Source organism: Lissotriton vulgaris, chromosome 9 (assembly GCF_964263255.1).
Source record: "Lissotriton vulgaris chromosome 9, aLisVul1.2, whole genome shotgun sequence".
NCBI lineage: Eukaryota > Metazoa > Chordata > Amphibia > Caudata > Salamandridae > Lissotriton > Lissotriton vulgaris.
In genome coordinates, this window is record NC_141697.1 from 340,906,676 (window position 1) to 340,931,745 (window position 25,070).

Consider the following 25,070-nt stretch of genomic DNA (forward strand, 5'->3'; position numbering starts at 1 on the left):
CTTCTGCCTCTGCATGTGAACATGGATATATGTTGTGTGACTGCCTGCAGGAGCGTCTGCATATACAGTTTGTCGATATGTGTTTGTAGGAGTAGTTGAACTAGGGTTTTGTCTGCATGTACCTGTACGTTGGTTAGGCAGTGCTCATGGATACCTGCTGCTGGCCCTTCAAGAATGATTATGCTCATCTTGTTCATTCCCCTTCCTACTCCCCAAGACTTGCCAGCTCAAGAGCTCCATATGAAGTACACAGAAGCCCCCAATGGCTAAAACTGTCTTACACTTTTCTTCCAGAAGCAGCCCTTGGCCAGTCTTGGAGAAACATTGGTACGCGTTTCAGAAATTTCTAAAGTGAATAGTAGTTGGATGCTAATGAAATGTCTTCGGGCTGCAGCTATATGATGCCATGTCTTGAATCCATAGATAGTTTCTATGCCACATTTTACAGTGATTATACTGACAATATTTATGACAAAGGGAATACCAGAAATTGAAATTTAAACTTATCTGAAAACAAATTAAACTTTTGCTTTGCAATTCCAAAGGGCAGAGGTCAGCTTTAAAATGCAACTTTTTTACTACCGCCACCAAAAACATGCTTCGTTCTGAAATATTGAGCCTGTGGCTCTAACCCAACTTCTATGTAAAACGGCATCTTTTTCTTCGTCCTCCTTTCTTTTACATTCTTTTTTTCACGTGTGTTTACTCTCTTTTCAGAGGAGGCATAACACATATACAGTTTACATTTATTAAACTTAACTCCTTGGCTTCCCGAAGGTTATTTCTTCTCAGAGAAACATCTGGTGTGTTGCTCATATCTAATAGTGATTTCACAACTAATTTACAAAACACAAACATACACGCAATGGTGATAGTTTCCAAATTTCTCTGTCCAGAGTGATCACATTACAGTTCCGTATGTGCCGCAAACACTGCCAGATACAGCTAAGCCTACATCAACCTATGCACTTTTGCCCTTCAGTACCATCATCTTCATTATAATACGCTCAGTCTAAGTGGGGTTTCTCTACCATCCTGAACTCAGTTGTGTGACCTACAAGTACACTTCTTTAAGTGCTTTTTTAGGCCTCTTGCCTTACCCAGGCAGTAAACCATTCACCCCATGAGGTGCTTGGGCACATTCATGTCTCCTTTACCAGATTTGCCCCAAATGTCGGTCTTGCTGGTCAGACCAACACACTATTTTAACCCCTGGGATGACTCCACAAGTCCTGCTGGTATTTTTGTGGTATGGTGTCAGGAACACTAGCACATCCATTTGCAGGACCCAGGGGTGACGAAGGGAAGCACATATTCTAATGGTATGGAACACGGCCAAAAGCTGGGCTCGGGAGCTGACCACCTCAACCAGAGCACTAAATTACAACTCTAGGCGGACTCTTCTGCGAGTTTCATGTTGTGGGAGAAAAGGAATTAATGCTTCCCCACATGCAGCTCTTCTTCGACAAAGTTGGTGAAAAGGGGGTCAATCGCACACACTCAATATATTTTTAAGTTTTGTGTTTGTTTATTTTGGAGTTTTATATATCACTATATGTCCCCCCTAGGGCACCTCTGAGCAGCAGTACACAAAGGAAAGCATAACACTGAGACATTGAAATTGCAATTGATGTAAGAGTTGTACCTGATGCGCATGGTAAACCTAGATCAGGATATAATGTTACTTCTATGTTGACCTTGGGTTCAGTTGAATGCTTTGTTAAAAATATTGAGCTCCTAGACAACTCCTTGCTGCTAAGGTGATTACCTAATTTATGGCATCTTATAGTCACAGTTTAGCTAGGAATAACGGAAGCTAACCATGACCTACAACTTTAAGGGTTTTATTAGGCACTCCAATAAACAAAAGTACAAAATTGCTATCCCCGAGTTGGATGATTAAACCAATATTTGCCTTTCCCTAAAAACTATCTTACAGTTTTCTTCTTTGTGAAATTGGTCACACTCACTGTCAACCTTCTCTGCCAGGGCATCTTTTGCATGAACAACGCTAAATCTCCCTAAGAAGGACAAAGCCAGGCATCTCCGCTAACCGACCACAACCTCCCTGCTTCCAACCAGGCACACCCTTCATCAATTAATTTCCAACTGGTGCAGGTTCAAAACACCTTTAGGCCAACCACCTACAGCCAAAGCATAGCGCTGACAGACACTTGCTACACCTCGTGCTCATTAATGAGCATTTCTCAGTATTTTTTCCACAGACACCACCACACATGACAAATGCCGTTTTCATGAGGGAAAACAAGGCTCACACCCTCCATCACACAATGCATATAAACACAGAAAAATCCAATTTATCATCTACAGCATGTGGCCACCCCTCCATAGCACATAGCAAAACAAAGTTCATGATAACAGAACTGCTTCTTCAAGGAGTTCCCCATGAATGATCATAAATGATTTTTGCATCATGACAACCCCAACTAACTCCTCAGCGTATATTAAATTAAATAACTATCAGACCCACTTATCTGCACCCTAAAAACAATGGTGATTACCACACACATATGCAGTGTGAAATCAACATTCTGATACAACAAAAAGCTCACTGACAGCAGAAAATACCTTGTGTATAGGAAAAGAAATAGTGCAAAACCAAACTCCACTAACACGTTTATACGTATCTGTGTACAACACCCAGCCATCCAAGAGACCTCAAACTAAGCAGAAAACTATGAAAAAGCTATAGAAGACTGCTACAGCAACCCAATTGCAGACAGGGCCGGACTGGCTTTAGTGGGCACCAGGATGAAGGCCGGTTTTAGACCCCTGAGGGGCAGTTTTTGTTACGGGGGCGGTTTTGTAGGATAACTGCAATATCGGTTCCCAGCAACAAAAGCAGCACAAAGCTTTCCCAAGTGATCCTGACAATTAAGTTATCCATTAGCTATCCAGCCCAAAAAATAAAAGCTTTCAATCAGCCTCCAAGATCATCCAGCAATAGGGGCAGCAATCACCAGGGTTGCGGATGAGACTCTGCACACAACAGACAAGCGAGCCTGGCCTGGCCTGCATTGTGCAGTGCTATTCTGCTAGAATGTTCTGTGTCGGAAATAGGAAATTCCAGAGGTCATTCTGTGTGAACACAGTATAAACCCCAAAGTGAGCCCCCGAAGGCACGTTAAAATCATAGTTGTAATGCTCAGAATAAAAGAGGCTTACTTTTCTTTTATTATAAGAAGTGAAAACGTGTACGCTTGATTTCTACTGAGCACATTATATATGTTTTACTCAAACAATTTTATCTGAAATGTAGAAAGTACAGTGTTAATAAAATAGTGTCCCATGTTTCTATTTAAGACCAATTCACTGTCTGGAAATAACATTTTGACTAGGGTCTGCTGTTCATATAAAGTTTTTAGTAACGTTTGTAGAACGGATATCTTTTTTGGAACTAGGCATGTTAGAATGTAAAAATAACTAGGTAACACCCAGAATGCGGCACATAATTTTTCCTTTCCTTGCAACAACATTTAATAAACCTGAACGTATAAATCTATGTTGTCACAAATTCCAGGGACCATGTCTATTGAGGTAGACTTAAAAGTTCTATTACTTTATCTTGGCAAATATTTTTCCGTGGTTTGATAAGTTTCCACCTGTTACTGACTGTTGCAACATGCGGAGAACTGACTGCCGTATTTCTTCCCCTGTGCACACCAGAGAGCAAGAAGGAAATCGCAGGTTGCTCAACTCACGCTTCTGCCATGTTCAGTCAAGCAATCCAATCTGGAGCAGGTATAGCAGGGGATTCTGATTTCAGAAACCTGCTTGTGTGCTCTACAGAGTTCAACACTGGAACAGATTTATACAAATCCTGCAACTACTGAGAATGCTGTAGAAAAAAAAGCAGTACCAGGTGGGATAGCCTAGCCAAAAGAGCTTGAAAAACAAGCCATTCCTGGATTAGCTGTTCAACTGAAATAAACATTAGCAAAGGAAAAAGCTCTTGCCTCGATGAGAGTGCTGAGATATTGACTTTTCCAATGTTTGTCTGTAAGTGGTTTGAAAAAATATATTTAAATTATTTTTAAATAGAAGGAAAAACAAATGAATGTTATGGAATAAGGAAGTGTCTGAATATACAATGACACTTGCCAAAACGTAATTTTTCTTTCACTTGGTCCTCTGCAGTAGCAATGGGAGAAGATTTATAGGCTTTTAAGTTCTCCCAATAACGCCAGCCGAGTTGGTGCAGCAGGTAGCCCTACTCCCCCCTCCACCCCCACTCACCCCCACAGCTGTCTGTGTACTAAAGCTTGTGCTTTCAAAGCAATATGTGGACGGCAAGATATAAAACAAAGCCAACCCTACAGGTGTTCAGCAAAACCCCAACAGAGATATCCCCGTTACTTTGTTTTTACAGACAAATTGGGAGGGCAATTTAAAAAAAGACCGTGCGATCAGAGATTGGGGTAATTTGAGAACGAGAAGCTGCACTTGAGTGAGAGAGATAGAAAACACATGCATCGCATGTAGGACTAAAAGAAGGGAAACAATAATTCCGTCCCACACTGAAATGGACTTTAAGTGGACTATCATTTCTGTTATCAAACTCCCTAGCCGCGGCGGAAATCTACAGCATCTCTTGAACAAGGAGGAACTACGCTGGATACTCAAGACCCAGAGCTTGCACACTGGATTGAACCGTTCGGAGGATTGGACCTCCCTGATCTAGACCCCTGCACGACCTTGCTTAAACGGAACTGATACCTAGCATCTGCACCAAGATCTGATGTACAGATCTAGATCTAAGTGTTATACGGGCTAATGGAACTCTTACATAACCTTTGCTGTAACTGGATACCTTCTGACCTGTGCATAACAACATAGACTCTGACTGGTTTATTCTTACCCATCTCTTCACCAAAAAAATGTTACCTTAATCCACAATGTTTTTCCTTAATTACAATTGTCACTGTAATAGGACCTTGCTTTAGCACTGTCTTTAATTATGTCACCGTGTGATTGTGCTTTGCGGGACTTTGAACCTCTTTCCAAGCTCTTTCTGGTGCATGCATCAATTAATATTACTGACCCCTAGCCTCCAGTACACTCAAGAGGGCGGCCCGTGGCACTCGATGTATCTTTCTTTTGTCTCTAATCCAGTACATCACGCACCCAATCCAAAATGGCCGACACTTTTTGTCGCTTTCCCATTCTCTATTCGCGTTCACGTGACCAGTAACGTTTTCTCCTTGTGGTCACACTCTGCTGACTACAATCCGTGAAGAATCCTCACGCTAAGCAAGGACCCCCATTGTGGACCTGCTCCATTCTACCACATGGTAAGTGCCCACAGTTGCACGGCATGCCCGAAGCCCCCGTCTCCCTCTTCCGGCACCCGCCCTCATTATTTTAGCAATTTCCCCTTTTCTCTCCCCACAGATTGTTGGACAAGGGCACCGTTCCCCTTTGGTAAGCTCATTTAATAGAGCACCAGCTCGTTTATTGTCTAACAGGTGATCGTTGCCCTAGTTCATTTTCTCCCCGTTTTCTCGCAGACTAATTCGTTTTTTCGCCTTGGCTCCACATCGTGGTAAGTTTTTTCCCGCAATGGTGATAGCCTTCTCGAGAGCAAATTGACCCGGTTTTAATTGTTTATTTCCTACTCCCCCAGAACATTGCTTAATTCTGGTCACTGCGCTGAACCCAATTCAGCCTTACCCCACTGGTAAGCCCCTCTGCTACCGTCCTTCGAGTACATATCCTCACAGCCCTTCACTCCTGCACTCCTTCGTAGCACATCACTGTTTGCTTGACCTGCGGGATGCAGACCACTGCGTATACCCTTTTCACTATAGCGACACGCTTCACTTTTTACCAGTCTGAGCCTCATTATTGCTGTTTTGCTCCCCCGTTCGTACAACTTGTTGTTCACTTATTCAGCATGTACAACACTGCGCCGCCGTTGACACTCTGGCATGGTATGAGTCATGCATAGCATGTTTTGCTGTGATGAGGGCACCAATAACTGACATGTTTTATCTCTTTTTTTATCTCTTTTTTATGTCTCCTCATGTCTCTATTTACTCCCTTTGTTACTTTATGGCATATTGACCCCCATACAGTGGGTTCAACGAAATTTGTTATTTCTTTAGGCAATCATTTTCTGTCCTGAGGATGAACCAATATTATACATGGTTTGAAACGTCGTCGACTTGAATGCACTAAATGCATAGCTGAGAAGATATGTTCATGCATATGTGTATAATGTGGATTGTCTACTTATGATTTATGATATCTAGATGACCCAATTTTGCCTGTTATTATTATTTTCTCTTCCCTGTGTCTGCTCAGTGTGTTAGTCGGACACCGGCCGGTGTCCCACTTCCATCACACTCTGTGTCTTATTCCTTTGCAATTACTTTTATCAAGATATTAAACTGTCCGACTGGACATTTCATAAAAATATAGTTCTATTTAGTCTATATTCATTGGTATAATATTCTCTTTGTTGTCTAAGGACCACTGTTTTTGAAAATAAGTACCTACCCAAGGTCCTTAGCTTATTGCGCCCTGGGTTCCCTTGTTCTGTTCAAATAATAATGCTATACAGAAGGGACAAAACACAAGAAGAACAAGACCAGCCATTGAATAAAAAAACAAGACAATTAATGTGACTATAAAGCCAATCAATGGTAAGCAAAAGGCGCTCTAAACCCATTGCAAGTGTACAGTAGGTCATTCACAACCATAATACTTGTGCTCTCTGGTAGGTGAGACCTTAACAAGGCTGGAAGATGATAGTGATCATTAGGATTCTATCAGCCTACCCATAAATGTCATATTAAAGTCTAGCAGGTGCACTTACTCTTTAGACTGTTCTAACTTTTTAGCTGCTTCTTTCTTGATCTTCTCTTTTTCCTGATACTCCTCCAGGTCCTTCCCTTCAAGTTTCACTCGTGTTCGTAGCTAGAAGAGAATAAATAATCAGAGGTGGGTCAGATTAAAAACATAAGGCTACAGCGGTCTCTCTATTTATTTTTCTTAATGAAATCCTCAGCAGTAACGACTGGCTGGTAGGGTTTAATTCCGTTCATCTTCTGTTTTTTGTTCTTTTTCAAAGACCAATTCCTATCCATTTGGTAGGATAACAAAGTAGCCCCACGTTCTTTAGCGACCACGCAGCTGCCAATTTCAAACTCAGAACAGTCACACAAACCACTGACAGAACTCTTGAACTAACACCACATTTCTAAATTCCAATCACACGAAGATGTTCACTGCGATGCAACAGAGAAGAGTACCTTAACCCCTATATCCAACTCCTCTTCAGGAACAGGGTTCACAGACCTAGTGCCACAGCATCACACTAATCCCAACTCAATACCCACTTTCTCACTTTCGAAAAAAGCACAAGCAAAGGTGATACCTGCCCCTTAACACCACCCGTTGCAGACCAAGACTGCCTAAGACAAGAAATCCACAAGCCTGATCCTGCCCCTGCACATCCTGCTTCTCATACAATGCCATAACCAATCGCTCCACAATTCAACAAACATGAGACCAGATCTGTCCATGAAATGACATTATGCAAGTCAGAATACCACTGGGACCCAAATTACAACCGTCTTCTGAAAACTTAACAGGTCCAACCCCCTTTCAGGCCAGACCTCCTGGACATGGCAGGTCCCCTAGGAAAAAATATGCCAGCTCACTGTATCAGAGCAAGCATGATTTCTTTGATAAAACCACACCTTCTGTAGATAGTTGGCCAATGTAGCTGTCAGATCAGTATACCTCACAGGCTAGCACCCCTTGATATCATTAGTTAAATCTACAACATCTAACAACTTTAGCATACACAAGGAGACAATCAATGCGTGTGCGCTATTGGAAGCATGCAGCAGTACCTTTCAGCTTCTTGATGTAGAAAGTATAGGAAGCTGACTCTTTACACAGCATACCTCTTTTTGGGATACTATATAAAGAGTCCAGGTATCCCTTATGAGTGGACAGGAATTTCGCTCTAGCAATCGCAAGGTGCTCTCTCAGTGGTCAAGCAGCCATAGGCTTATCGGAAAGGAGTGTTAGAAATTGGCAATGCACCCTATATGAAGACTTCCTGTGGAAAGTGGGCATAATCCTATCCCAGAGTTCTTAAGTCTGCCATCACCAAGATGGCAGACTTAATTTTCGTGAACACGCCTCTAGGACTACTCATTTTCCTGCCAGTCCAAGCGCCAAATGAGCCCTGGCCTGGGGGATTGGCATCCCCTCACCTCTGAGGGAAGCCAGATTTGCATATCAAAGGTGTTCGGCTCTTTGAAGCTCCCTGCCTTGGAATGCTAATTTACAAGTCATCCTGTTGGAGAGGCTGTTAACACCCTCTGCCGGACAGGCTTTGTCCCTGATCTCCTGGGAGTGTGGGCTCTTACCCCTGGGAGTTAGAAATGTATCTGTGGTGGCAGGCTGGTCAGAACCAGTCAGCCAGCACACTAGTAGTTGTTAGGTTTTCAGGGGTCCCCTCTAAGGTACCCTCTGGATGCATGTGTTACTATATCCATAGCTGTAATCAGGTTGGGTTTATGAATATTAGATGTTTGATACCAAACATCTTGGATTCAGTGAAGCCATCATGTAGCTGTGGAACTTGTTTTTGACTAGCACATGTTCTGAAAATGACTTCCCTGATCACTTGTACTGGCAGTAATTGAAGTGAACAGCACAGGAGCATATCTGCTCATGCAGATATGTCCACAAATGTAATATAGCAGACCCTGCCTTACGGCTGCAAGGCCTGCTGTAGGGATGACTTTCCCATACTGCATGCAGTGTCAACTGGCATGGCACACCCACCGGCTTTGTGCCATGTCGTGTTTTCACTTTTGTCTGCACCTTAAGGATCAACTTTTGCCTCCTTGCCCTGGGTACCATGGGTACTATTTACTAGGGACTAATAGAGGGTGCTAAAGGTATTGCCAATTGGTGAAAGGAGATATGGGACTCGGGACCTGGTTGGCAGGAACCTAGTGCACTTCCAGTCAAAATTACACCGCATACTAGGCAAAAAGTGGGATGACCATGTCAAAAAGTGGCACTTTCCTATAATAATTGCATACTATTTTAACAGGCACATGTTTAGAGTTGGGCTTGAAAACTGTAATCATTAATGATGGATTACACCATTGCGACTACACTTTACCAACATGCCTGTCCCCAAACTTATAGAGTTGTACAATCCACATTTGCCAAGCAAGCGAGAGGACCTGCTGGATTCATGATCCAGCAAAACAAAAAACCAAAAAAGATACTGTAAAATAGTAGTTTCATTAATTTCAAAGTAAGTCCCTACGCACAACATTTCAAAATAAAGGCTTGATGGTTTGCTAGGATAGACAAAATTGGATCTCCTCCTAAGCTATCCAGCAATTAGCAAGAGCAAAGGGTTTATACGAAACTAGAGCATTTTAAGTGGCACACTGTCAGACCTTCCCGCTGAATCAATTGTTCAGTTGGTGCAGCGATATAGCATTGAACTTGCATTATACAGAAATATTTATTGGTTCATGCAGACAGAAGTTCTAATTTAAGTTCTAACCTAAATTTGTAGGTGCCTCCAGAGACAGCACATACGCTAGAGTCTATTGCTCTTCAAATCAAAACAAGCATTAGAAATGCAATAGGTCTCGCAGCATTAGAGTTAGTGCTTTTAGAATTGTTTATATATTTTTTGTTGTAAATCTTTAGCATTTTATTTTTTTGTAGGCAATGCAAAAGATTTACAAATCAAAAAAGCAAAAAGCAAATGTAAAAGCTTTAACTAAAAATCCTGCGAGACCTATTGCACTGTGTGAGGGTGAGGTGTTGAGGGTGAGTGAGGGTGGGGGTGAGTGAGAAGTTGAGTGTGAGTGAGGTGTTGAGGGTGAGTGAGGTGTTGAGGGTGAGTTTGAGTGAGAGTGAGTGAGGGTGAGGGTGAGAGAGTGTTATTGTGAGTTAGGGTGAGGTGTTGAGGGTGGATGAGGGTGAGGTGTTGAGGATGAGTGAGGATGAGTGAGTGTGAGTGAGGGGTTGAGGGTGAGTGAGGGTGAGTGAGGGTGAGTGAGGGTGAGTGAGGGTGAGTGAGGGTGAGTGAGGGTGAGTGAGGGTGAGTCAGGTGTTGAGGGTGAGTGAGGTGCTGAGGGTGAGTGAGGAGTTGAGGGTGATTGATGTTTAGGGTAACTGAGGGTGAGGGTGGATGAGGTGTTGAGGGTGAGGTGTTGAGGGTGAGGTGTTGAGGGTGAGGTGTTGAGGGTGAGGTGTTGAGGGTGAGGTGTTGAGGGTGAGGTGTTGAGGGTGATTGAGTGTGAGTGAGTGAGGGTGAGGTGTTGAGGGTGAGTGGGTGAGGTGTTGAGTGAGTGAAGTTGAGGTGTTGAGGGTGAGGATTTGAGGGTGAGGGTGTGAGGTGTTGAGGGTGAGTGTTTAAGGGTGATGGCGAGTGATGTTGAGGGGGTGATGTGTTGAGGGTGTTAGGGTGAGGTGTTGAGGGTGCGTTATTGAGCGTGAGGCTGAGGTGTAGAGTGTGAGTGAGAGTAAGAGTGAGGGCGATTGAGTGTTTTAGTGTTAGTGTGGGCGAGGTATTGAGGGTGAGTGAGGGGAAGGGTGATTGTGGTATTGAGAGTTAGTGAGGGTGAGGTGTTGAGTGTTAGTGATGGTGAGGTGTTGAGACCTATTGTGCACTGCACAGTGTGGGTGAGTGGCGGCTTGCGTGGGTGAGTGGCGGCCTGCGTGGGTGAGTGAGTGGCGGCTTGCGTGGGTGAGTGAGTGGCGGCTTGCGTGGGTGAGTGGCGTTGCGTGGATGAGTGGCGGCTTGCGTGGATGAGTGGCGTTGCGTGGATGAGTGGCGTTGCGTGGATGAGTGGCGTTGCGTGGATGAGTGGCGTTGCGTGGATGAGTGGGGTTGCGTGGATGAGTGGGGTTGCGTGGGTGAGTGGGGTTGCGTGGGTGAGTGGGGTTGCGTGGGTGAGTGGGGTTGCGTGGGTGAGTGGGGTTGCGTGGGTGAGTGGGGTTGCGTGGGTGAGTGGGGTTGCGTGGGTGAGTGGGGTTGCGTGGGTGAGTGGGGTTGCGTGGGTGAGTGGGGTTGCGTGGGTGAGTGGGGTTGCGTGGGTGAGTGGCGTTGCGTGGGTGAGTGGCGTTGCGTGGGTGAGTGGCGTTGCGTGGGTGAGTGGCGTTGCGTGGGTGAGTGGCGTTGCGTGGGTGAGTGGCGTTGCGTGGGTGAGTGGCGTTGCGTGGGTGAGTGGGGTTGCGTGGATGAGTGGGGTTGCGTGGGTGAGTGGGGTTGCGTGGGTGAGTGGGGTTGCGTGGGTGAGTGGGGTTGCGTGGGTGAGTGGGGTTGCGTGGGTGAGTGGGGTTGCGTGGGTGAGTGGGGTTGCGTGGGTGAGTGGGGTTGCGTGGGTGAGTGGGGTTGCGTGGGTGAGTGGGGTTGCGTGGGTGAGTGGGGTTGCGTGGGTGAGTGGCGTTGCGTGGGTGAGTGGCGTTGCGTGGGTGAGTGGCGTTGCGTGGGTGAGTGGCGTTGCGTGGATGAGTGGCGTTGCGTGGATGAGTGGCGTTGCGTGGGTGAGTGGCGTTGCGTGGGTGAGTGGCGTTGCGTGGGTGAGTGGCGTTGCGTGGGTGAGTGGCGTTGCGTGGGTGAGTGGCGTTGCGTGGGTGAGTGAGTGGCGTTGCGTGGATTTGGCTTTGAATTTTTCCCCATGCTCTGAATACACCTTAAATGCTGGCTTAAAATAAAATCAGCAGCCTTCTAAATACTGAGATGTGTCCTGTTTGTAAGCACACAGTTTTTTTGCAGGTCTACCGAGCAAATTTAACCTTCTGGAGTTAAACTGATAGCCCAGGATAACAGTGTTGTCCCCGAAGTATTAGGTCGGGCTAGAGCTTTAAGGAGAGAGGGAGGGAGAGAGAGAATGAGAGTGAATATATGAGAGAGAGAGAGAGCGAGAATGAATGAATTTGTGTTTTTAATGTTGAGGTGCGGTTAGGTCACTCTGCTGTACTCTTTCTGCATTTGGAGTGTGGGAATGACATTTCTGTATTTCCGTTAATAGAAACACGCTCAAGTCGTAGACCTCTTGAATTTCAGTGGCTGTTTGTTATTTTGTACTAGAACACACTTTGTTGCAGTCTGCTGGCTTATTACACACTTTGGCCGTTCAAAGGATTGGAAAGCACTATACTGCAGTAATGTAATACAATTGACGTAATTCATTTAACATCGCTGGCTTGTGAGCACTTTCCACCTTCACCCTCTTGCCGGTGGCCTGCTCGGGTGGCGTGCAGTACAGGAAGAAACAGTTGGCGAAGCAGCTGCCAGCTCACGACTAGGACCCCTCGAAATGCCACGAGTTGTCCCCCGGCGAGGTGAAGCAAATGGAGCAGTTTGTGAGCAAGTACAAGCACGACGTGCTGGGAGTGGGGGATGTCAAGCTCCCAACCGAGGTGGAGGCCCAAGCAGCGGGGAGGGGGAGGAGAATTGCGACACGGCGGGCAGGGGAGGGGGCCGAGAGGGGAGAGCTGGTGATGAAATCAGTGCACAAGGTAGACTAACACAGGGGTGGGGGGCAACACAGGGGCGGCAAGAGAAGCACATGATGAAAGGAAGAAGGCAGAGTGTGAGGAGTGATAGCAGCACGGTGTAGGGGAGAAAAGCTCATGACAGAACAGTAAGCATGGGGAGAAGGACACAAGAGTGAACCACAGAGGGCAGCAGAGGGGGGCATGTGAGGTGAGCATAGGAGGATGAGAGATGAAAAGGACACGCGCTTCAGTGTAGTCACAGCAAAGGATCCCACACGAGCGCGTCTTGCAGGCCACAATACAAAGTTAGAACGAAACATCAGGATGTCAGTGTATTTCACGCAATGCCTGCACGTTGTATCAGTCAGGGGGTGTGTTTCGTCTTACCTTCCTATCCACTCGGGGATCACGTCTGCACGCACCACGACACAGAGAACAGGAATAAAGGACAAAGAGAACAATGACGAGAAAGAGGCTAAGAAGGCGGCAAACAGAGAAAGACAATGGAAAGGAAAAGGTAGGAGACACAGAAAAGAGGGGAAGACACATGAAGCACGAGTAAGAGATAGAGACAAGGTGGGACATGACTGCGCTGCCCTGGTGCGTAGTCCAGCTGTGTGCAGACAGACACTAAGTCACTGCCACGGCAAGATCCTGCGACACCGTGGGTGGATCTAGATGGGCATCGTCCCTCCCACTGGCGAAGGCCTGGGATGTGTGTGTGGCATGATGGCGGGGCGGGAGGGGGGGGGGGATATCAAAGAGCCATCCTTAGGCGGCACTGCGAGGGCCCCCACCGAACAGGGGCTTCACCGCCAGACAAGCACGTAGAGGCCGGCATCCAGGGCTCTCCCTGCTACTGCCAAACAACCAGCCTGCAAGGCCCAGCAAGACTGAAATAGAACCGGGGGAGGAGCCCGCTATAAATAGACGGAGCATGCTCGGGGAATAAGGATTGTTCATGCAAACAGGCAGCGAGAGAGAGGGAGAGTCTGTGTGTGTGTGCGTGTGTGTGTGTGTGAGAGAGAGAGTGTGAGACACAGGCGAGAACGGTAGAGACGAGCGGGGTAGGTAAGAGGCGAGACAGAGAGAAGAGAAAGGCATCGGAGAGAGGCCCTTCCAGAAGGAGAGAAGAGGAGGAAGAGATTCCGACCGGGTAGAGATGGGAAAAGGGTAAAATAAACAAACAAGAACGTTGCTCACAAGCAGAAGATATGGAAATGTGTGCCAGGGGACTGCTTAAATAAGATGCTTTGTATGTGTAAATGTATGTGCTGTTTCGAAATGGAATCAAACGTGGACAGAAGGAAATGAGTGTGTACACAGCTCCAACAAGCCGGAGGGAAGAGAGGGGAGGGGGGAGGAGAAATGCGACACGGCGGGAAGGGGAGGGGGCGGAGCGGGTCAAATCAACAAACAAGCCGGAGGGAAGAGAGGGGAGGGGGGAGGAGAAATGCGACACGGCGTTGTCTCCACTGGTGTCCTGCCACCGGGGAGTGAGTCTTTGTCTAACGCTGGCTACGCCACGCCAGATGAAATTTAATTATGCACAATTTTGTGTGACTTTAAGCTGTATGGCAAATGCACAGATGGTTCCTCCTACTCTAACCTCCATACGGCCTCTAATCAAGAACTTGTTGAAATCTACATTTCAGTGCTGTTTTGGAGACTTTCTGCCTGTCCTGTATGTTCTCTTTGTTGAGATCCCGGTCTTACTCTGTTGGATGTGTTATTTTAAATGTGCCTCTTTGAAAATACTGGCATAAGCGAGTGAAATTTTGTATATTAAATAGATTAAAAAAAAAAAAGATTGAGGCCTGTGCCGGAGCGTAGCTCCGTGGTGGGTCTGCCGGAGGCATCGCGGTGCGGCGGCTGCACCCCGGAGGACGGCCATGGTGCCATGGGTAGGTGGACGCACCCCGCGGACCCCGTGTGGCTGATTTGCAGGACGGGCAGGGACAGCACTGATTCCGGTGCGAGGGAGTGCTGAATGTATGGCGTCGGCCCCGGACCGGCTGAGCCTGCCCCACAGTGTAACCAGCGGGATCTTTGCGGGGCTGTGTAGAGGGCGATTCGTGTGAAGCCTGACTGAAGGGCAGTGTCAACACCAGGCAGACAGCGGCGTGTGCGGTGGCCACGGGCAGCGCCAGAGGTTGTGGCCCCGCCAGAGGTTGTTTACCCGCCATGTTGCCTGGTGATCCTGTGAGCCTACTGTGAGCTGGACTTTGAGGCTTGGGAGGAGAAATGCGACACGGCGGGAAGGGGAGGGGGCGGAGCGGGTCAAATCAACAAACAAGCCGGAGGGAAGAGAGGGGAGGGGGGAGGAGAAATGCGACACGGCGTTGTCTCCACTGGTGTCCTGCCACCGGGGAGTGAGTCTTTGTCTAACGCTGGCTACGCCACGCCAGATGAAATTTAATTATGCACAATTTTGTGTGACTTTAAGCTGTATGGCAAATGCACAGATGGTTCCTCCTACTCTAACCTCCATACGGCCTCTAATCAAGAACTTGTTGAAATCTACATTTCAGTGCTGTTTTGGAGACTTTCTGCCTGTCCTGTATGTTCTCTTTGTTGAGATCCCGGTCTTACTCTGTTGGATGTGTTATTTTAAATGTGCCTCTTTGAAAATACTGGCATAAGCGAGTGAAATTTTGTATATTAAATAGATTAAAAAAAAAAAAGATTGAGGCCTGTGCCGGAGCGTAGCTCCGTGGTGGGTCTGCCGGAGGCATCGCGGTGCGGCGGCTGCACCCCGGAGGACGGCCATGGTGCCATGGGTAGGTGGACGCATCCCGCGGACCCCGTGTGGCTGATTTGCAGGACGGGCAGGGACAGCACTGATTCCGGTGCGAGGGAGTGCTGAATGTATGGCGTCGGCCCCGGACCGGCTGAGCCTGCCCCACAGTGTAACCAGCGGGATCTTTGCGGGGCTGTGTAGAGGGCGATTCGTGTGAAGCCTGACTGAAGGGCAGTGTCAACACCAGGCAGACAGCGGCGTGTGCGGTGGCCACGGGCAGCGCCAGAGGTTGTGGCCCCGCCAGAGGTTGTTTACCCGCCATGTTGCCTGGTGATCCTGTGAGCCTACTGTGAGCTGGACTTTGAGGCTTCTGCAACGGCCGAGTGAGTGGGGTGGACACGTTAGAGGGAGGCTTTGAAAGGGAGCCCGAGGCCTGCTGGTTCCTGTCCCGTGCCAGGGAGCAGTGGTGAGACGTTCCCAAGAGCGGCTTCGGAGTCCTTCAGTGGCTGCACGCAACTGAGTTGGCGCTGGTACCGGACAGAGTTGTGACAAGGGGAGGGGGCGGAACAGGGGAGGGGGCGGAACGGGGGAGGGGGCGGAGAGGGGACATGCACGCGCCCGTGACTTTTAAGGTCAATGCGCATGCGCATAAGCTTAATGCGCATGCGCATTGACCTTAAAAGTCACGGGCACTGCAAGGAATCGCCACGATTCCTTGCAGTGCAGATAAAGTGTGGATAACTCGCAATACTCTCGCCTTGCTCGATGCGCATGCGCATCGACAGGCGAGACCTAAAACTAATAAAGGCTAAGACCCAGCTTGCTACATACCATTGGTTGGCTTCAATTTCATTCTCATTTCCTTGCTTCTCAGCATTTCCTGGTTTCATTTTCTCTTAGTAAGTTTGTCTGTTCTGTGGGGCATTGACCAAGTACGGCTTCCTGGCAGTAGCCAGTCCTTACACTAGCCTCACGCTTCTGGAGGTTTTTTCTTTTTTTACTTGTTGCACTTCATAGGAGTACTTATGTTTGAAGTCCATCCCACTCGCACCCTCCACCCACTGTCCTGTCGTGTCTGTGCTTGCCCCATCCCCATCTCACCCTCCTCCCATTGTCCGTGGTGTTGCTTACTCCCTCCCGCTCTTTTCCAGTCTTCCGAGTCTTGCTGGGTCCCTCCCTCCTTCCGCTGTCCATGGTCTTACTTGTCCTCTGGTTTGCTTGCCTTTTCTGCCCTCCTCCCACAGTTGTTCGGGGCACAACAGTGTGTATATATAAGGGGCAGGCCAGAGGTATAGGACCGCAACGTTTTGTTTACATCATGTGAATAAAAAATGCACATTGCATAATCTGTTTGATTCCTTCCCCAGCAGTGACCCTGCCGCAAACACTTGCCAGCCCATAACATTCAATAACTTTGAAACATAATTCTCACTTCTACTTCTCGTGCATGCCGGTCATACAGGAAGTTGGAAAATATATATGCCTGAGCTGCAGGACTTCCTGCAGTGCCCATTAATTCTTTATGGATCAGTTAAAAGATTTCTCGTTTATTGCAGCTTTTCTGCTTGTATTGGACTGTTCCTGCGATTGAGGACCATACCTACATTTGTTTTTTCTAAACAATCTCACTTTCAAGCAAAAGGCATTTTAGTCTTCCGTAGAGTTGAATTTGCCCACTCACATTGCATTATAACAAGATTTCCTGTATAGATGTGCTGTTTCAAAACACTGACGAACTTTAATTGCATAGTAGGATTCGTGCCTTTATGTAATTAAGTTTCCCTTGATGTTTTTCTGTAACACAGAATCTCTCTCCCTCCCACCCTTTCTACATATGCTGTTTGTTTGATTTTTTTTTTTTACACTAAAAGCAACAGCTGCCGAATCTGCTTTTGTTGAGACTGTAAATTGTCAACTGGTACGTTGTTCGGACTTTTAGTTAAAGGTTTGTGTTAATTTGATGCATTCCAAGTAATTAACGAAATGGGGACAAGGAAACCTGCCTAATCCTAATAATGAACAGTAAAATAGCCTATGTGTAATGCATAAAATATTAAAACCGTTTAAATTAGATTAGCCTATTAATCAGTTATGTCAGAAGTTTTTGCAGTACGTCTTTAGTTTTTTTATGACATAGCGTTACTGTACTCAAAATTTACTTACATCTTGGTAATTGCAAGGCTTAACACAAATAGTGGAATGTCTGCATTCACTCGCCATTTCTTTAATACAAAACATAATCTTATTTTCAGGATATGGGTAACGTTCTATACTTTCACACACTTGTTTTACTGAGGTAGATTTCAAGAAGAACTGTAAGCCAAGTAAATAACCTTGGAGCACCATATAGTACTAATGTAAAAGTAAGTAACGTTGTGGTGCCCCCGAGTGATGTCGTGGTGCCCCCGAGTGATGCTGTGGTGATGCGATAGATAGAGTAAAGGCGATACATAGATAGATAGAGTGAGGCCGATAGATAGATAGAGTGAGGCCGATAGATAGATAGAGTGAGGCCGATAGATAGAGTGAGGCCGATGGATGGATAGAGTGAGGCCGATAGATAGATAGAGTGAGTGAGGCCGATAGATAGATAGAGTGAGTGAGGCCGATAGATAGATAGAGTGAGTGAGGCCGATAGATAGATAGAGTGAGGCCAATAGATAGATAGATAGAGTGAGGCCAATAGATAGATAGATAGAGTGAGGCCAATAGATAGATAGATAGAGTGAGGCCAATAGATAGATAGATAGAGTGAGGCCAATAGATAGATAGATAGAGTGAGGCCAATAGATAGATAGATAGAGTGAGGCCGATAGATAGATAGAGTGAGGCCGATAGATAGATAGAGTGAGGCCGATAGATAGATAGAGTGAGGCCGATAGATAGATAGAGTGAGGCCGATAGATAGATAGATAGAGTGAGGCCGATAGATAGATAGAGTGAGTGAGGCCGATAGATAGATAGAGTGAGTGAGGCCGATAGATAGATAGAGTGAGTGAGGCCGATAGATAGATAGAGTGAGGCCAATAGATAGATAGATAGAGTGAGGCCAATAGATAGATAGATAGAGTGAGGCCAATAGATAGATAGATAGAGTGAGGCCAATAGATAGATAGATAGAGTGAGGCCAATAGATAGATAGATAGAGTGAGGCCGATAGATAGATAGATAGAGTGAGGCCGATAGATAGATAGAGTGAGGCCGATAGATAGATAGAGTGAGGCCGATAGATAGATAGAGTGAGGCCGATAGATAGATAGATAGAGTGAGGCCAGAGATAGATAGATAGAGTGAGGCCGATAGATAGATAGATAGAGTGAGGCCGATGGATAGAGTGAGGCCGATGGATAGAGTGAGGCCGATGGATAGAGTGAGGCCGATGGATAGAGTGAGGCCGATGGATAGAGTGAGGCCGATGGATAGAGTGAGGCCGATGGATAGAGTGAGGCCGATGGATAGAGTGAGGCCGATGGATAGAGTGAGGCCGATGGATAGAGTGAGGCCGATGGATAGAGTGAGGCCGATGGATAGAGTGAGGCCGATGGATAGAGTGAGGCCGATGGATAGAGTGAGGCCGATGGATAGAGTGAGGCCGATGGATAGAGTGAGGCCGATGGATAGAGTGAGGCCGATGGATAGAGTGAGGCCGATGGATAGATAAAGTGAGGCCGATGGATGGATAGAGTGAGGCCGATGGATGGATAGAGTGAGGCCGATGGATGGATAGAGTGAGGCCGATGGATAGAGTGAGGCCGATAGATAGATAGAGTGAGGCCGATAGATAGATAGATAGAGTGAGGCCGATAGATAGATAGATAGAGTGAGGCCAATAGATAGATAGAGTGAGGCCAATAGATAGATAGAGTGAGGCCGATAGATAGATGGATGGATAGAGTGAGGCCGATGGATGGATAGAGTGAGGCCGATGGATGGATAGAGTGAGGCCGATGGATGGATAGAGTGAGGCCGATGGATGGATAGAGTGAGGCCGATGGATGGATAGAGTGAGGCCGATGGATAGAGTGAGGCCGATGGATAGAGTGAGGCCGATGGATAGAGTGAGGCCGATGGATAGAGTGAGGCCGATGGATAGAGTGAGGCCGATGGATAGAGTGAGGCCGATGGATAGAGTGAGGCCGATGGATAGAGTGAGGCCGATGGATAGAGTGAGGCCGATGGATGGATGGATAGAGTGAGGCCGATGGATGGATGGATAGAGTGAGGCCGATGGATGGATGGATAGAGTGAGGCCGATAGATAGATAGAGTGAGGCCGATAGATAGATAGAGTGAGGCCGATAGATAGATAGATAGAGTGAGGCCGATAGATAGATAGATAGATAGAGTGAGGCCGATAGATAGATAGATAGATTGAGGCCAATAGATAGATAGAGTGAGGCCAATAGATAGATAGAGTGAGGCCGATAGATAGATAGATAGATAGAGTGAGGCCGATGGATAGAGTGAGGCCGATGGATAGAGTGAGGCCGATGGATAGAGTGAGGCCGATGGATAGAGTGAGGCCGATGGATAGAGTGAGGCCGATGGATAGAGTGAGGCCGATGGATAGAGTGAGGCCGATGGATAGAGTGAGGCCGATGGATAGAGTGAGGCCGATGGATAGAGTGAGGCCGATGGATAGAGTGAGGCCGATGGATGGATAGAGTGAGGCCGATGGATGGATAGAGTGAGGCCGATAGATAGAGTGAGGCCGATGGATGGATAGAGTGAGGCCGATAGATAGAGTGAGGCCGATAGATAGATAGAGTGAGGCCGATAGATAGATAGAGTGAGGCCGATAGATAGATAGAGTGAGGCCGATAGATAGATAGATAGAGTGAGGCCAATAGATAGATAGAGTGAGGCCAATAGATAGATAGATAGAGTGAGGCCGATAGATAGATAGATAGATAGAGTGAGGCCGATGGATAGATAGATAGATAGAGTGAGGCCGATGGATAGATAGAGTGAGGCCGATGGATGGATAGAGTGAGGCCGATGGATGGATAGAGTGAGGCCGATGGATGGATAGAGTGAGGCCGATGGATGGATAGAGTGAGGCCGATGGATGGATAGAGTGAGGCCGATGGATGGATAGAGTGAGGCCGATGGATGGATAGAGTGAGGCCGATGGATGGATAGAGTGAGGCCGATGGATGGATAGAGTGAGGCCGATGGATGGATAGAGTGAGGCCGATGGATGGATAGAGTGAGGCCGATGGATGGATAGAGTGAGGCCGATGGATAGAGTGAGGCCGATGGATAGAGTGAGGCCGATGGATAGAGTGAGGCCGATGGATAGAGTGAGGCCGATGGATAGAGTGAGGCCGATGGATAGAGTGAGGCCGATGGATAGAGTGAGGCCGATGGATGGATGGATAGAGTGAGGCCGATGGATGGATGGATAGAGTGAGGCCGATAGATAGATAGAGTGAGGCCGATAGATAGATAGAGTGAGGCCGATAGATAGATAGAGTGAGTGAGGCCGATAGATAGATAGAGTGAGTGAGGCCGATAGATAGATAGATAGAGTGAGGCCAATAGATAGATAGAGTGAGGCCAATAGATAGATAGATAGAGTGAGGCCGATAGATAGATAGATAGATAGAGTGAGGCCGATAGATAGATAGAGTGAGGCCGATAGATAGATAGAGTGAGGCCGATAGATAGATAGAGTGAGGCCGATAGATAGATAGAGTGAGGCCGATAGATAGATAGATAGAGTGAGGCCAATAGATAGATAGAGTGAGGCCAATAGATAGATAGATAGAGTGAGGCCGATAGATAGATAGATAGATAGAGTGAGGCCGATAGATAGATAGAGTGAGGCCGATAGATAGATAGATAGATAGAGTGAGGCCGATGGATAGATAGAGTGAGGCCGATGGATGGATAGAGTGAGGCCGATGGATGGATAGAGTGAGGCCGATGGATGGATAGAGTGAGGCCGATGGATGGATAGAGTGAGGCCGATGGATGGATAGAGTGAGGCCGATGGATGGATAGAGTGAGGCCGATGGATGGATAGAGTGAGGCCGATGGATGGATAGAGTGAGGCCGATGGATAGAGTGAGGCCGATGGATAGAGTGAGGCCGATGGATAGAGTGAGGCCGATGGATAGAGTGAGGCCGATGGATAGAGTGAGGCCGATGGATAGAGTGAGGCCGATGGATGGATGGATAGAGTGAGGCCGATGGATGGATGGATAGAGTGAGGCCGATGGATGGATGGATAGAGTGAGGCCGATGGATGGATGGATAGAGTGAGGCCGATGGATGGATGGATAGAGTGAGGCCGATGGATGGATAGAGTGAGGCCGATGGATGGATAGAGTGAGGCCGATGGATGGATAGAGTGAGGCCGATGGATAGAGTGAGGCCGATGGATAGAGTGAGGCCGATGGATAGAGTGAGGCCGATGGATAGAGTGAGGCCGATGGATGGATGGATAGAGTGAGGCCGATGGATGGATGGATAGAGTGAGGCCGATGGATGGATGGATAGAGTGAGGCCGATGGATGGATGGATAGAGTGAGGCCGATAGATAGATAGAGTGAGGCCGATAGATAGATAGAGTGAGGCCGATAGATAGATAGATAGAGTGAGGCCGATAGATAGATAGATAGAGTGAGGCCGATAGATAGATAGATAGATTGAGGCCAATAGATAGATAGAGTGAGGCCAATAGATAGATAGAGTGAGGCCAATAGATAGATAGATAGAGTGAGGCCGATAGATAGATAGATAGATAGAGTGAGGCCGATGGATGGATAGAGTGAGGCCGATGGATGGATAGAGTGAGGCCGATGGATGGATGGATAGAGTGAGGCCGATGGATGGATGGATAGAGTGAGGCCGATGGATGGATGGATAGAGTGAGGCCGATGGATGGATGGATAGAGTGAGGCCGATGGATGGATAGAGTGAGGCCGATGGATGGATAGAGTGAGGCCGATGGATAGAGTGAGGCCGATGGATAGAGTGAGGCCGATGGATAGAGTGAGGCCGATGGATAGAGTGAGGCCGATGGATAGAGTGAGGCCGATGGATAGAGTGAGGCCGATGGATAGAGTGAGGCCGATGGATAGAGTGAGGCCGATGGATAGAGTGAGGCCGATGGATAGAGTGAGGCCGATGGATAGAGTGAGGCCGATGGATGGATGGATGGATAGAGTGAGGCCGATGGATGGATAGAGTGAGGCCGATAGATGGATAGAGTGAGGCCGATAGATAGATAGAGTGAGGCCGATAGATAGATAGAGTGAGGCCGATAGATAGATAGAGTGAGGCCGATAGATAGATAGATAGATAGAGTGAGGCCGATGGATGGATAGAGTGAGGCCGATGGATGGATAGAGTGAGGCCGATGGATGGATAGAGTGAGGCCGATGGATGGATAGAGTGAGGCCGATGGATGGATAGAGTGAGGCCGATGGATGGATAGAGTGAGGCCGATGGATGGATAGAGTGAGGCCGATGGATGGATAGAGTGAGGCCGATGGATAGAGTGAGGCCGATGGATAGAGTGAGGCCGATGGATGGATGGATAGAGTGAGGCCGATGGATGGATGGATAGAGTGAGGCCGATGGATGGATGGATAGAGTGAGGCCGATGGATGGATGGATAGAGTGAGGCCGATGGATGGATAGAGTGAGGCCGATGGATGGATAGAGTGAGGCCGATGGATGGATAGAGTGAGGCCGATGGATAGAGTGAGGCCGATGGATAGAGTGAGGCCGATGGATAGAGTGAGGCCGATGGATAGAGTGAGGCCGATGGATAGAGTGAGGCCGATGGATAGAGTGAGGCCGATGGATAGAGTGAGGCCGATGGATAGAGTGAGGCCGATGGATAGAGTGAGGCCGATGGATAGAGTGAGGCCGATGGATAGAGTGAGGCCGATGGATAGAGTGAGGCCGATGGATAGATAGAGTGAGGCCGATGGATAGATAGAGTGAGGCCGATGGATAGATAGAGTGAGGCCGATGGATAGATAGAGTGAGGCCGATGGATAGATAGAGTGAGGCCGATGGATGGATAGAGTGAGGCCGATGGATGGATAGAGTGAGGCCGATGGATGGATAGAGTGAGGCCGATGGATGGATAGAGTGAGGCCGATGGATGGATAGAGTGAGGCCGATGGATGGATAGAGTGAGGCCGATGGATAGAGTGAGGCCGATGGATAGAGTGAGGCCGATGGATAGAGTGAGGCCGATGGATAGAGTGAGGCCGATGGATAGAGTGAGGCCGATGGATAGAGTGAGGCCGATGGATAGAGTGAGGCCGATGGATGGATGGATAGAGTGAGGCCGATGGATGGATGGATAGAGTGAGGCCGATGGATGGATAGAGTGAGGCCGATGGATGGATAGAGTGAGGCCGATGGATGGATAGAGTGAGGCCGATGGATGGATAGAGTGAGGCCGATGGATGGATAGAGTGAGGCCGATGGATGGATAGAGTGAGGCCGATGGATGGGTAGAGTGAGGCCGACGGATGGATAGAGTGAGGCCGACGGATGGATAGAGTGAGGGCGATAGCTAGAGTGAGGACGATTATATATATATATATATATATATATATATATATATATATATATATATATATATATATATATATATATATATATATATATATATATATAGTGAGGGCGATAGATAGAGTGGTATTGTGTGGAGTGTGTGTTGCATTCAGTAGAGTGTAATTATGCGGTGTGTAATTATGTGGCACTGAGTGGTATTTGGAGTGTATGTTGCATTGAGTGCAGTGTAGGCGAATAGAGCAGTTCTCAGGTTTAGCAAAGACTATAGACTATGCTTTGAACGGAGGTAGCACAGAAGAGAGATTAGCCACAATTAAATTAGACGTTGATAGGAAATCCATTTAGTCTCATCAGTTAGACTCCAGAATGATCATGACAGATATGATCACAGTAGCTAAATTGCCAAGCCAAAGAATGCCAAAAGCCATAGCATAATTAGACAAGGCTATTTTATCCAGAAGAAGTACCTTCAAAAGAGACCTGTTATTTCAAAGAAGCGTTTCTTACCAGAACTGAAGTTAATGGTGCACCATCAACAGTTCTAACTATTTTAGTCTTAGTCCTTCTGCGAATATTGTTTTTTCAAGTCAACTCATGATCAATAAAACGTCCAAGCGCGCCACAATCAAACAGTAAAAAAATAAACATAAAACAAGCAAATTAAAATCCTTTGACACAGCCGCACATTCTTTTGTAGAAGTGAGCAATACGCATGCACTCACCCAAAAAATTATGCAGACAGCATTTTTCTTTTTAGTTGCCAATCGGAGTTGGATCGGTAACCTAAAAGAAAAGAAAAGGCCCCAAAAATGTTTTTTCCTGAAGTGGGCAGATGGGAGGGGCGGGGGTCCCCATGGTATCAGAAGCAGCACTAGATACTGTGACGCAACATCCCAGAGGGAGGGGGCAAACAACGAAGCACCACAGTGGAGGATGGCGGTAGAACATTGAAACAACAAGGGTGGGACACGAAAGCAACAGCGGGAGGGCTGGTGAGGGGACACGAAGGCAGCGTGGGAACAGCATTAGCATAAGGAACATAGGCAAGTGTAAAATAGAGGAGCAGGGAGAAGCTATCAAGGAACAACAGAGAGTAACATGGAGGTATGGGATGGATATACTCAATTGAGATGGCTCACAAACACTAATGGAGTGCTCTGCACTAAAGAAACAAGCACTCGGCATTGCTGCGGCGGGGGAACGGCTTCCTTTGAAGTCTGATGCCGAGGCTCAGACAAATGGTAATGGTGTGCGATGTGGCTGGCGTT

The 25,070-nt window shown here is 47.3% G+C and overlaps 1 protein-coding gene across 2 annotated transcripts in view; it reads right to left on the reverse strand.

Annotated features, from left to right (window-relative positions):
• The window catches only part of CPSF2 (cleavage and polyadenylation specific factor 2), a 158,480-nt gene that overhangs the window by 43,705 nt on the left and 89,705 nt on the right, over positions 1–25,070 (reverse strand). For both annotated transcript variants that reach the window (XM_086937685.1, XM_086937686.1), the window contains one exon: positions 6,839–6,939. In XM_086937685.1, the coding sequence (XP_086793811.1) occupies positions 6,839–6,939 (101 nt within the window). The remainder of the gene's footprint in view (positions 1–6,838; positions 6,940–25,070) is intronic.